Source organism: Columba livia, chromosome 3 (assembly GCF_036013475.1).
Source record: "Columba livia isolate bColLiv1 breed racing homer chromosome 3, bColLiv1.pat.W.v2, whole genome shotgun sequence".
NCBI classification, from domain to species: domain Eukaryota; kingdom Metazoa; phylum Chordata; class Aves; order Columbiformes; family Columbidae; genus Columba; species Columba livia.
Window position 1 is genome coordinate 93,670,854 of NC_088604.1, and position 14,685 is coordinate 93,685,538.

Here is a 14,685-nt window from a genome sequence, read left to right on the forward strand (position 1 = left end):
CACTTGTGTGTGAATGGGAAAGGTAAAAACTAGGTGGGATGATGTGAGCACCATCACTTGTGTCACAAGTGTGTGTTGGGCACCGCTCCCGCATGCATAGGATGAGTGCTACAGGGGCTGGGCTTGGAGGGTCCCTTTCCACTGCACACTTGGTATCAGCTTTCATGTATTATCCAATATTTCCTTTTCATGCTTGTGGTCTAGATGACTAGACCTATTTTTTAACTCAATTTTTTCTTAACACTTACGTGTATATTCAATACTACCTTTAAAACCTAGCTTTAAATAGCAAAGGTAGGCCTCTAAGAAGAATTATTATTTGCTTTGTTAACTGTCTGACCAGAAAGCTACAATTCATGCTTTTTGTTTTGGTACGCTGAATTCTTTTGTTCACGGTAGCTAGGATGTGTCTACTAGGCTTTTCTGTGAAGCTCTGGAGGAGGTGGTAGCCCCAGAGCAGGAGCTCTGTCTTCTCTGCCCTCGGAACGGAAGGGTGGGAACATCTCCCCTCTCTGTGAAACTCAACTGTGCCCGCTGCAACCGGAGCCCTGAAGGATCTCGGGAGCAAGAGCAAAGATGCTTTTCTGCCAGTGGTTATGGATGATAATTTTACGGCCTTTTAAAAGCTTTTGGCTCAGTGAGTGCGTTTTGGAGACCCTTCCTAGTCTCCTTGGTTGTAGGCCCCGCTCCCCACGTGCGGCAGGGACGGCTGTGCGGGGGCTGCCAAAAGGTCAAGAGTTGCGGGATGCTTCCGTTGTCATCGGGCTGTCCTCTGCTCGCTTCACCGAGGCTGACGTCTTCAGCACTTCCTGTGTTTTATTGATTACTGTGAAAAGTGAATTTTAAAGAATAGGCAATTTAAAGATTCCATCCGTTGCCATGGCAGATAAATACACATTTTTCCTTGAGTAATAGTTGTTCGTTTTGCAGGTGGTTGTTTTCATCTTACAGTTATTTGGAGGGAAAGCAGTGGTTGCAAACTCTAGTTTCTTCTTCTTTTTTTTAATTTAGGTTTTTCACTTGCTGCGGTCGTACTTCGATTCAAAACAGCGCGTTAGTTCCGACTTTGAGCAGCGATTGGATGACATCATTACCTGTATAGGAACTAAACTGTGGCTGGCTAAAAGGTAAGATAAAATACAATATATGTAGATGTTTATACACATAGGTTACTAACATATGGAAGGCTTGGGTGGTTTTCAAAATAATTTTTTATTTTAGCAAACTGGACAGGTGTTTTTTCATAGAAACATGTAAAATTTAGATGCCTTATTGGCTTGCTATTATTTTTAAATTGAGATTATTTTTTTTCTTAAAAAAACAAGGGATGAAAAAACATAAGTATACTTTACCTGTGTATGTCACTGTGTTTTAGTCTTCTCTTAGTTCATTCTCAGCTGTATTTTATAGTCCAATCATTTAAAGAAAAACTCAAAAAACAACGCATGAATGAAAATGCCTACAGAAGCAGCCTTTTTGAGAAAGGCATGAATGTTGCTTCTAGGCTAAGAAAAATATTCCACATATGTGAGGTTTTTATGTTACTATTTTCCCTGACTTTGACCTTTACAAAAAAGTAGTAGGAAAATGTCAGCAATTGTTGAAACTATCAAAAATATTTAGCTGCCCACAAACAATCCAGGATAGTTTTGGAAACATTTTCCTTAGCTTTCTGTAAAAAGATCTTCAGATGACCTACATACTGCAATCCAGAAACTTTTTCTCTTTCTTTACTTGATCTCATCAATTGGTTTTATAAATTCCCACTGAAAACCTCAAGGGAATCAGTTGTGGACAGAGAGCACAAGTCCTTGTGTAGATAACTAACTAGGTAAAATATGCCAGGGTGCAGATTGCACAGTGGAGGGAAGTCACCAATGCAGTATAATGTGAATCTGATAAAACTTGTGTTGCTTTGTGATCATCAAAAGGGAAATTCTAAGTGATTTGGAGAAGGGGAGTGACTAGCGGGTTCAGTAAGTCTTCTGCCAGTGTCAACTGAATTGGGGTAATCAAGATACCATTGGTCTTTGAGAATTACAGAACAGTCTCCTGAGAGAGTGAGAGTGATGGTGCAACACCTAAAACTTGATATAAATAATTGTGAAATGATGCACATGAATAAAGCAGTCTGGACTTCACCCGGGGAAGGAGTGGTTGACTGAGCAGATTTTTTTGTTGGAAAAAAAATCACTCTGATTCTAAGTAGAGTCCAAGAGGGAAGGAGTCACATATCATTAAAAAAAAATACAGAACAAAACAGAAAACACACTTATGTCTGTCTATTAACCCATGTTGTATATTTGAATACTGTGTAAATCCCCAAGAAGATACAGTAGAAATGGGCAGTAAAAGGACTAGCAATACAAGTACAGAGTAATTTCTAGACAGGGAAGGACTAATTAGCCTGAGATTTTTTTTATTTTTAACCTGGAAAATGTAATTTTAGTTTAGCTATGGAATTCCATGATGCAAGATACTGTTGACTTTAAACCTATCTGAATTTTTAGCAAATGATTGAAGACAGTCATAGAAGAAAAGCCCAGTGAGGTGACCAAGTATGTAGATGTCACAGTTGGCTCAAGAAATCTTTCAGCAACCTTCAGGGTTCAGAGAGAGCCTTTTGGCAGGTGTCATTGTCCCTGCGCTTCCCTTTCCTGTTTGAGACATTGTGCTGGATTTGGTGGACCTTTCAATTTGACTGAGCATGAGCATTTTTCAGTCTCTAAATAAGAATGGTCATTTACTTAATTAAACTAAAGGCATTGATACTCTTATAAATGAATAAATAATAAAAGAAAAAACACAACACGGGAGACCAAATTCGATAGAAAGATACTGGTGCTAAATAATTAAAACCTCTTTCTTCTGCAGCAAATATGTAATGGCCAGGCTCTTCTCATTACAGACTTCAAATAAATTCTGTGTTTTCAAAGTATTTTTTCAGAACTGGCCTTTTTAATACATCCGTTGTATTAGTGCTGATTTTCTTTTTTCTGTTATCTCCAGAAATAAAATGTTTTCAGGTGCATGGTATAGATATTTGCCTGAAGAGATGTATTTTCTCTTTCACTTGCCTGTAAAAAGCCGTAGCTGTATATGGTAATATTAACCCTCTGTCCATAGCACATTTTCATTTTCTCAGTTTGTTGTAGCCTCCTTTCCATACTCATGCGTTCTCAATTATGCAGTTAATACTATACAAAGGTTTTTAAATGTCTTTCTCCGTAGATAGGAAAATTGTATATTACAAGCACAGATGTTTGCAATCCTAAGTTAAAGCATTGTTTTGTTTTGCTTTTACAGACAAACTATTTTTGCAAATTTCTGTTATACTTTATCATTCTCTCTGAGCCTGTGCAGCCATATGTGCTTAGGCACAGTTTGAGCTAAGGTGTTTTTTTTATTTTAGTCTAAAAAAAGCAACTAAAATATCCATGAAATCTTCGCTAACCCAGTTTACTTCCAAATATGTTTTAAACTTAAGATGACAATAAATGATAAAGCTGAAACAATTTGCTTTCCTCTTAACTTTCTGCTTGAGATAAATGTGTTCAGTGTGATGTGATTTAAAAACAAGTGAAAAACCACCAACAAACAACCCAAACAGCAACAACAAAGATGTTGAAAGAGGTGGTATCTTCTGGTAGTTTTAGCTTCCCACATTGTGTGCAGCTTTACCATTTACATTTGGCCGTGTGGAGCTGAACAGCCGATCTGTGAGGAACGGTGAGTTTTGGGGGTTTTGTTTGTTTTTTTCTCAATTTCTTGTTTTAAAGGAGTTTTGGGAGGTTGCTTGGCAACCAAGTTGTAAAACCCACTAAGTCCATCTGTGCAGTTTTCGGGATGTTGGGAAAGCGTATTGGGTGCTGGCTGGCAGGACCCTCAGTCAACGTACGGTCATTCTTACCTTCTTTCTGTTCAGGCAAAGAGAGTGGGTACCACAGAGAAAAATTCAGTAATCTCCATCTGTTTATTTTACCTTTCCTTATGTGGAGATAACTTAGTGTGTCACTGATACTGTAGTGCAGGGATTGTTTGAAAAGAGGGTGTTAGAGGCACTCACTATTAATCTGAAAGGGGTAAAAAAAAATGTTAAAATAACAGGAAAATGGTTTGTGATTTGGGGAAACGGGGAAGTATTTTCAAACATAAGTCTCCATTCACATTTCTGAGCTAGTTCTGTAAAGGTCTTGCTGGTGTTCTTCCAGCTACATGCTTCCTTTGTACTAGGAACAAACGTCTCTGAGAAACTTGAATTACAGAATTTTGGATTGAGTAAGTGGTTCTTAAAAATGAGACTCAACTGTCACGTGTATATATCTGGAGGAAAGATTATTGTTCCCCAGCTGTTTGCTGGACCGGGTGAGGTTTTTTGTTTGTTTGAGTTTTGGTTGTTGTTTTACCTTTTCAAGGTCAGAATGTAATTTCCTTTCATCAGAATGTATTGGTGCAGAATAGCTCAAGAAACTTGTTGCACGTTCCCTGTGATACACTGATCTCTTCTCCCTCCTCCACTCCCCCATCTGATTTTGCTTTAGAGAATAAAATAATGAAAACTGAATTTCATAAAGCGTTGACTTTTTCAACTGGTATTTTGTGTCTGTTGTGGAGGCAGCCTTCTCATGTTAATAGGATATTTCTTTTTTTCCTTTGTTGTATGTATTAGAATATCAGAAGAAAAAAAACCCATCTTTCCTCTACCTTCCTTGGGTTTTTTTACATCTTCAAAACACTAACTTTTTTGAGTATTCAAAAACAGTATTTCCATTTGTGATGCTCTGGTGAATGAGACATGGCCTTCCCTCCACTTCTCAAGGTGATGTTTGAAACTTTTCACTTCGCTTGTAGGTTTATCCTTCATTTGGTGTTTTTTATTTTGTTTTAGAATACTCGTTTGTTAGTTTAAAGTGGTTTAGTAATGTTATTGCTTTCCCTCACCTCCACACCACTGTTAATTTATTGTATTATTTGCAAGTATGGGACATGCAGGGTGTTTGAGAAGAACAGAAATTGAAAATTATAGAAAATCTGCCTTGTTGGAGAGCTGAGCTGATGGAATGAAGTGATGGAAATTAGTCTGGTGAAAGCTTTAAAAAAATAATCAATATATCAAGCTAAGCCTTTGAAAGAGTTCAAAGTTCTTTCATGTGAATTTAAAAAAAAAAAAAAAAAAAGAAAAAAAAAGAAAAAAAAAAGTGGTTTTTAGCTCAACTGCATACCAACTAACTCCAGGTGCCTTCTGCTTCATAAATACAGAAACCTAAAAGAGCGGCCTTTGGAGCTGGTAATTTGTTACACAGAAGTCCCGGAAATATCTGTCTTGTTTCATTTGTAGCCTTTGGCACAGCAAAGTATTGGTATTGGAAATTTTGTGAAATCATGTCATTGCACAGCTTTGCTGTAGGATGCTATCTTCCAGTGCTTTTAGTTAGATTTCTTTTTTTCCTGCCTTCCTTCTGACTGGAGACCACAGGAGGGGGAAAAGACTTTGAGGTTCTGCCAGAAGTCAAATAATCCATTCTGCTAACCTCTAGCCATGTGCCATTTCTTAGCCAAGAGCTCATCTGCACTGGGAAAGTTTACTTCTAAGAAGGCTGCTTTCTTGAAACCAACTTCTGTGGAGCAGCCTTGTATAAAACAAACTGGGTTTGCGTTTTGCAAAGACACACTAGTTGCTCTGGAACGGCTCGCCTGCCCGGTGTGCGCTGGGCTTTGTAACCCGTGTATCCTCCGCGGTGCTGCTGAGCCCTGCCCTCTGTGCAGGGGACAAGACGAAACGGCCTCAATTTGCCCCAGGGGAGGGTTAGAGTGGATATTGGGAAAAAATTCTTCACGGAAAGGATTGTCAGGCATTGGAACAGGCTGCCCAGGGAAGTGGTGAAGCCACCATCCCTGGAGGTGTTTAAAAAGCATTCAGATGAGATTCTTAGGGACATGGTTTAGTGCTAGAGTTAGGTTAGGTTATGGCTGGACTCAATGATCCTGAAGGTCTCTTCCAAGCAAAATGATTCTATGGTTCTATGACTGAAAAACACAAATGGATCCTGGTGTAGGGGCGCAAGAATTCAAGCTCACACAACAAATCTATGCAAAAATTCTTCCAGGCTCGGACTCACAATCAGGTTCACTGTCCACTGAGATACCTGAAGCTCAGTTTTCTCCAGGCTGACTCTAGGATGATCCAGCTGTAACTGCTTTGAATGGGGGAAATCTCAGGTATTTTATAATGCTGTGGAGTATCTTAACTTGCTGAGTTGGTGGCCATGGCACTGCATCAAGTCTGTAGCATCCCCTTGCCCTCCACTCCTGGCAGTGTTGTGGGACAGCTGGCAGACAGCCAGGCTGAGGCCTGCCTGGCAGGAGCTTCACGCCAGGTGGGTGTAATACAGGAACGTGGCCTTGCCATGCTTTCAGCAGACAGTGTCACCTAAATGTGCCCTTTTTCTTCTCATTGTCTCTGAGGGCACATGGCAGTCCATTTCTAGGGCTATTAAAGACTAAACAGTGTTTTGTGCTCTTTACGGTGGCTGTGTGGAAGCTTCCAGAGACATGTGCAGGCATATCTAGATATGGAAGAAAGATGCCTATGACTCTGCAGCTTTGCAAGCAGCCTCTGTGTGATTTTTTTTTTTTATTTGTTTGTGTTTTGTTTTTTTTGTGTTTTTTTTGAAGGGGGATGTTCTTTGGGATCTGGACGGGGCATTTTGTGCTTTCAAAAGAGCAAGAAGGCAGCAACTAAGGAGACAGTAAGATATCCTCCATGGCAGAGTGGCCCTCCTCTTCAGATAGTTCTCTTGCCTCTGCCTCTCACTGCATCAAATGAACCTGCTTGTCCATCAAAAGCTGTGTCTGCTCTTGGCATCTTCCCGTTTCTGACTTTTCCATTTCTTGTCTTTAAAATCTACACATTGAGAAGTACAGTTAATTAATCTTTGTTCTTTGGTGGTCTGTATGCTTATGCAGCTGTGTTCAAAAATCGAAAGTCATTTTAATGACTGAGCCTGGGTTTATGGAAGTCTATTTACTAGATTTCACATTGAAAAGTTAATTTTCTGTCGACTGGGCTGGACCAATAATTCATGTGTGCACTCTTGCTCTATCACACACAACATCAAGGGAAACTTTTGTTGTCCTGTTCCAGCTGAAAGCAAGTGTACCAGTATGAGCAGTTATTGCACATCAGGTGCACAGTGGTAATTTATTAATCTGCACTTTCTGACCCATGAGCTTAATTCAGCCTGGTTCGTCTTTGCTTTAGAGAGCAGAGTCATAACAGTTACGTCATTGTTCATAAATGTATTCTTGGAGACATTAATTTAAATTGTACGTGCTTTAAGCAGGCTAATTTAGGTTTCTGGGCTGCTCCAAGTCTGCTCTTTTCACCAGTTTTGATAACAGTATCCTTAACACAGCTACAAATGGTTTATTTAGGCAGTTGGTGATTGCTTGTTTTGGAACATTTGCTTTGGGTATCAGTAGAGATGTTTAAACTTCAGACTGAAGTTGAAGATGTACATTTAAGAAGAGAAACATTCTGTGGTTCATAGGCATATAGGTTTACTCCTAACTTAAATAGAAGCATTCAGGGAATATTGAATAAGGTTGTTTAAGGTGTGTTCCCTCCACCTGTGCAACATTCAGAGTAGGCTCAAACCAGGCGTAATTACAGGTTTTGGACATAAATCCTCACTCATATCTGATAATGCTTTCCAATAAATAAACAAAAGAGTTTTAGCAGCTTGCCTTCTATAGGCAAAACCCCTAATGTTAATTGTGTAAAATTCATTACATTTGCACATGGGATTAGTTTGACCTCTAAGTTTTTAAGGATGCTGCTAAGGGCTCACATACGGTTCTCATTAAGAGAACAGAAAAGAGAACAGACGGGATTATTTTATCAATCTGGTATGCTAAAAACAACACTAACAGAACACAACCTTTCAGTGTCATTCACCAAGGACAGCCAGAGCACAGATTAATTTTTCCTAATAGCTGAAACTCAGGATGTTCTTGGTTTTATCACAATGAAAAAATAATTTGTGTAGCTTCTTTTTGAAGCAATAAATTTTCTGCCTATACCAGGGAAACTAACAGTAACATAACAGTCTAGCTTTTGGTGGTAGTAGAAAATCTTAAGTGACCAAACCAGCAACTTTCCCTTTGGAGAAAATGCCTGCTCAAATGTGGGACGATCTGGCCTTATAGAATGGGCAAGTCAAGGGGACCGTGCACGTGGTAGTTACACCAAGAAGGTCTCAACAGCACCAAGCGGCAAGCAGATGCGCTGTTATTAGATGTTTGTATCTCTGTGTGGGTGTTTCTGCGCTTCCAGGAACTCAGCAAGGATTACTTAGTAGTGTAGGCTTCATTATTACCTTTTTTTTTTTTAAGAATGCTTTCCATTAAATCTGGGTCTGTTGGCCGTGATGTTCGCTGATGTGCTGGTTTTGTATTACATGGTTAAAAATGCTGTGGACAAAGTTTAATAATTAAATCCATTATTAATGTCTCTTCAAGAAGACAAGAAGAAGGCCATGCATGTGTATTCAGTACTACAGATGTGGGCTCTGAGAGAAAAATAGATTAAAATCTGAAGGCTACCTTCTCAACAAATATACCCCCCCAAACCTCAGTCTCTAGAACACTGCAGAATTTGAAAGCTAGTAACCAAAACAATGTGATATTTAATCTTTTAATCAGCTTCTCATTGTGTGTGTTGGTCTGATTTCCATAAGCTTGGTTGCCTCCATGACTGACAAATGATCATTTTACAGCTCTCTCTGCAGCTAAAATGTGGTCAGTACAAGGCCGGCTTGGCCAGGATAAAAGGATAAAACTTGGTATGGATAGCCTGGTAAGGATTATGTAGAACTGACTGTATCAAGACTCAGACATCACAGAAGGTGCACTTCTTGGTGCTTTCAAAAGATATTTTAGCTGATACAAATGCAGATTGTGTATCAGAAGAATCTGTCCACTGGCAGAAAGAATACTTTTCGGAGATTGGGCATTCTTCAGGAAGGGGTAAGCTGGAACTTCGTAGTGAGGGAAGGATGCTCTGTAAACCCAAAATTTAGTTGCCAGTGTGCCAGCCTGAAGAGCTGAGATGATGGAAGACAAAGGCTGACTGGGAAACTCAGAATAGGAAGCTGCATTGACCCCATTCCCAAGTACCAGCTGGCGTTAGGACGTGCTGGACTTAATCCAGATTCTTCCCTGTGTTTATGCCAGAGCTGAAAATGAAATTCCAGCCTCAATTGTATGTAAAATGTTGACTCATCAGAAATGTTTGTAAAGTTTAGAAATACAAGAATTTGTGCAAAGGCTATTACAATAGCATACTCCGTATTATCTAGAATATGATGTTTAGGAAACCAATTTGATTCATGTGTTGGAAGCAGAAACTGTACGTAATATTGGTGGCTAGAAAGCAGGAGAATTCAGGGTTTAAATTCAACACCAGCAGACTGATTTATTTTCTGCCAGATAAAATGTAGAATTGAATAGGTGTTGCTGAGGGGTTTTTTGACAATAACGCGTTATTTAAACAGAAGAACGGGGTAGTGTTTAGCTATGACAAGTTTTCTTTTTTCTTTTAATATGAAGCTCTTCCTAAAATACTATTGATAAGTTCAGTCTTTTGAAAAGGTCTTCCTTCCAGGAATTTTAGGCTTTTTCAGGCTTTCCAAAGGCTCCAGAAACATACAGCATTGCAGTGAGTGAGTTTTTCATTAAAGACCAGAGAAAGGAATAGGCAGATCATTTAATGAATAGACCACTTTGGAAACTGAAGTGGAAACAGTCACACAAGTCATAAGGATGATTCTCTTCTTGTTCTCAAGGCAGCAATGAACTGGCCTTGGGAAGAGTTGCCCTTGTAATCTTGCCAGCGCTGCTGTTCCTTTACTCTGATGCTTAAGATTGCATCGTGAACTGTTTGGACAAAATACAGGGGTTTGTAGGTGGCTTTGAAAGTTGTATGATTTACACTAAAGTTCTGTATTAGCTTCATTCGTGAGCCAAATCCTGTCATTAGTTTTTAAGGATTGGGGCTGAGAGCAACGAATGTGAGTGTGTAGATTAGAAGTCGCTAACAGTAATTTAAACACTGTACTTTACTCTGAAAAAATGTTCACTCACAGCCTGTGTAGCCATTATGTGATGCACATGCTGCATATTATTAGGATGAAACTATTTAGTTTGTTATTTATTTAATAAAATAATATTCCAGTTTGACAGATTATATTAGCTTGTATTAGTAACGCAGCATTGGTTGGAAGCCTTGAAATCCTTCAGACTACCCTAAATACTTGGAAGCTGCAAAACATGGAGTTTTTCCGAGACCTTTCACTGAAGTTGTTTGGTTTTTTTGGACAGCCCTATGATAAGTAACTGCACTAAGATTTCTATAACTAAACTAATTCCTAAGAGCGATGCAATGGGTTTTTATGTAATAGACATTAACTGCCAGGCTGCATTTGAAGTTTGTGAAGTGCTCATTGGAAGTATGATCAAATATGCTTTGATATTTATGTTGTTAAATGTTTAGTAAATACCTTAAGTTTCTGTATGTTTATAGCAGTTGTTCTGCTAATAGTTTTGCAACATCTGTTTCCTAATGAGGAAAAAATATGAGCTAAATAAGCTACATCTTTGGAAACAATGAGTTTCTATTGACTGGAACAACCAAAACCAAATAGTATAAACATTAACACAAACAACTTTGATTTTATAGTCAGTGACTCGGATCTGTCTTATTTATGTAACAAATGCAATATATTATTGTCACTGTTGTTTGTCTCTGAGATGATGCTCTTTTGGAAAAACAGGAGTGATCCATGAGAAAATAGCAATTGTTTTTTTGAGCCGTTTGACTCAGTGTAATTGAAAATTGGGGGTTTGAGAAGAGAATGAGAATCTGCAAATTTGTGCATCAAAATTGTTTGATGCTTGCTCTGCATAAAGGTGTGTTGACCATCTTTGTTTATATGTAGAAATCTGAATGGTTATAAATGGTATCCTGTAATGAGTAGAAATGAGGTTTAAGGGCCTCTGCAGACCTTAGTCGTTAGAAGAGCAAGAAGTTGTATATTTAATTTAAATTTTTTCCCAGTGTTCTGACTGAATTGAGGCCAAATGTGTGAACTTTCCATGTTCTTTGCTCCTTGTTGTTTCCCTTGGAAGAGGAGGTATTTTGCTCCATAATTCATTAGTGTTGATCTTCTTTAAAATAAACAGTAATACAAGAGAAACTGAGTTTTCGAAGTTAAGCCGTGTATTCCTGATACAGTTGAAACCATGTGTGCAAGCAGGGTGCACAGGAGGTCTGTGACCACACATTGCTGATTTCTCCAATAAATGCCAGTTTGGTTTGCATCAGATCTGCCATCCAAAATAAGCAAACTGATGACTGCCTTAAATTAAGCATGACTTAACTACAGAAGGTGAATCAAACTTTAAAAAAATAATATTTGCAGGCTCCCAAGTGTGAGAATCTAGGATTGATCTCATGTTTCGCAGAGCTAAGCTGCAATCAGTGGTACTTAAAGGTGGCTGGAGCAGAATGCAGTGTTGCATGTGGAGCTTCTGAAGCTGCCCGGTCTGATCTACACGTGTAGAGGGGGAATATCTGCTGAAGGGTGCGCTGCCCCATCCACCTACCAGGCAGCTCCTTGTTGAAAACAAACAGCTTATTGTTAGTCCTGTCGTACAGCATCCTGTAAGTGCTTAACCTGGGCCTTTTCAAAGGCATTTGACCAGGAGCTTGTGAATTTTAAAGAAGTATTTAGTTCCATTAACCTTTTCCTCTTAAAAAAAAAAAATCCCTGGACTCTAATGGCTAACAGAAGATTTCCTACTGTCAGTGACTTCAGCTGTTCTAAGTTTATATTCACTTAACAGAATCGAAATTGGAATTACAAAGAAGTCTGACTACCTTACCCCAAATTACTTGTTCAGCATTAGTGATAAGAAATTCGGTTGGTTTGGAAGACTTTATTTTCAGGATCTAATCCAGAAATTCACTGTAATGCATCAGATTTCTTAGTATGGAAGCTGGTACCTGTGTTTTCAGATTTGTCTACTGTTCAGCCATGCAATTTAACAATTTAATAACAATTTTTAAAAGACACTTTTTTTCCCATACTGAAAATACTGTTCGGCTGGAGCTTTGGGCAGTTAGAAAAAAAATTATCTGTAGACCCTTTAAAACTTGCAGTCTCTAACTTTTTTGACTTCTGTACTTTCCATCACCTTGTATCTTCTATGGAGCTTGGTGATGATCTAGTAGGGACACAGCAGCTCCTCCTGCCATTGTTTCCTTCTCCTTGATTAAATTAGAAACACATTTATTCTGAGCCTTGTTCTTTCTAAGCAGTAATCCTTTCCATCCCTGCCTGTGCTTCTAAAGGTTGCAGATGTCTTCTTGCCCCGCCGTGGCTGGTCAGGTCTGTGCCGATGCTTGTGTTTTACCTATTACTCAGGGCAGACAGCCTTTGCCCTCTCTTCAGGCAGATGTGTTGTAATGTTCTACAATAGTAGTTGGTGAAATTCCACTCGGTGGCCATCTGTGAGCTGATTTTTATTTCCACGTGGCCAGTCAGCCTCCAAGTACAGCGTCACAAAGCAGTGCTAGAAACTGTGTGTTAAGCTTCTATTATATAAACTCTCTATCTAAAAAGAAACAAGAAGCAACAAGATGAACTTCTGAAAATTACGTTTTAATGTCTCTGGGCATGTTGTGTAGGGTGGCCGCTGGGTCTTTGGTACCAGCTGTTCAACTTCATGAATCTGCTCTTGTTACACCAGCCTACTTGCTAGTGTAGACAGTGTTACTTTATTGAGGTATGGATCTCTGGAATGGCATCACTACCCTGCTATTAGTATATGTGTGTAGTAGTATGAATATTGTTTTTGTATCCTTCTTAAATTTCTGTGTGGACATACCCTTAGATATGAGAATCCTAAACATCTCTAGCTCTATCCTGTTGAGAGTCACATAGAGTTTATCATCTGGAGTGAGCATATGATGTATTTGTTTCCATTAATATCCAGGTTGGAAGGGAAATGAACTAATTTTTGGGGTTTTGGACAAAACAAGGAACGCTGTTCCAGATGCCTGGAGCTCCCACCCTTGCTACTGCTGTGACTTTCTTGTTTGGAGACAGATTTCCTCAAAGCGTGTTTATGAGAACACCACTATATTTGGGTATCTGTGTTAAAAAAGAAACATCTTGTACTCTTCCCGCTCTCATTGTTGAAGTTCTGCATGAACCGGTCATCTTAAATAGTGCACAGGGTATCATTTGAAAGGTTCAGCATGTGATTTTTGGCTGTCAGGTCTGTTATGCAAATCACAGTTTGATTGTCTTCAGGACAGCTTTCTGCTACGGTCTGAACAACACTGAAATTTCTTGGTTTTGGAAAACTGAATTTCCTGTTGTGTCCGTCTGGCACATATGGCTGAGAATTCACTAGCATCACCAGAGCAATGGAACCAGCCAAGAACAAACGTTTGGCATGTTTTGTCCTAGAGAAACCTCATTTCAAAATCAAAACATGCATATGCGCATACACAAAATGAAGTGGTAAATGCTTAAAAGCTGGACCAGAATAAAAAAACATGTCAGTATTGCTGTTGTCACTTGTTCAGTAAAGGTTGCATCAGCCATGTTTTTTCCCAAGGCACAGTTTGTACATTGGAATTTTTCTTTCCAGTGAAATGACTGAATAATAAGTGAGTCTTCCATTTTTCAAGGGAGCTGAAGTGCAGCAAGCCTGTTGAATTCCTCATCTTAATTGAAATCTATCATGGCTCCTTCTGTTCATTTAATGGGCACTGGTGAGAGACCTCTTGGTTCCTTTTTCTTCTAAGCCTTTGACTGGCCTGTCACTCTTTTGTCTTGAGTTGAGCTCCTAACCCTGTGAGTATTTCTTGGTGGTGTTTTCACACAGATTGTGAAGAACAACTTGGGCAGCAACTAGATGCCCAAGATTAAGAAGAAAGGTTCACTTAGGGTGGACAGAAAGTAAGTCTTTCTGATACAGCTTTTCAAAATAGCCCATATTAAAATTGCTTTGGCTTCTTATGGTATCAGTTTGTATGGATGCACATCTCCTCTGCAGGCAGGCTTTTAGCTCTTTAAGGCAAGTGGTAAGAAGCAAGCATGGAGAAGTTCTGGAAGGTTCATGACTAGGAAAGTGTCTAAAAAGTCTCCGTTCATGCGAAAGAAATAAAAAAAATTCCAAATATAAATCCTTGTCGCATGCAGTCTGCTATATGTTATATAGTTGCCTAATATCGTAGACCATAAAACTAATGTAGGCTTATTACAGTTCATTACTGAAGATGAGAGCAGTGTTTCTGGTAAAAGTTGTCTTTTTTTAACAGAATCATAGACTAACTCTCCATAGGCAAATACAACTGCCAAACTTCTATGCAAGAACCTCAGATCTTTCATATTTATGTCATGATCGCTTATCTTATTTGAAAAAGATTTTTTTTTCTTGAATTTTAAAGATGTTACAGAGTTGAGAATGTTTGTTGGAACATTTTTAATTAACATTTTTTGAAAGAGTTTCAAACGTTAAGATAAGCATACAAGGAAAGTGCCAGATAAAATAAAAATTAAATACTGAACAGAATTAGTCATTATTTAAGCTTGTGCTGCTTGATTCTCTAAG

General features: G+C 38.8%; 1 protein-coding gene across 20 annotated transcripts in view; it reads left to right on the forward strand.

Annotated features, from left to right (window-relative positions):
* Positions 1–14,685, forward strand: part of THADA (THADA armadillo repeat containing) — a 167,798-nt gene that overhangs the window by 104,275 nt on the left and 48,838 nt on the right. For all 20 annotated transcript variants that reach the window (XR_010471580.1, XR_010471583.1, XR_010471582.1 and 17 more), the window contains one exon: positions 1,012–1,127. Coding sequence is in view for 17 of the 20 variants with exons in the window: in XM_065058283.1 (XP_064914355.1) it covers positions 1,012–1,127 (116 nt within the window). In the remaining 3 variants the exon portion in view is untranslated. Of the gene's footprint in view, positions 1–1,011; positions 1,128–14,685 lie in introns of those variants that run through there.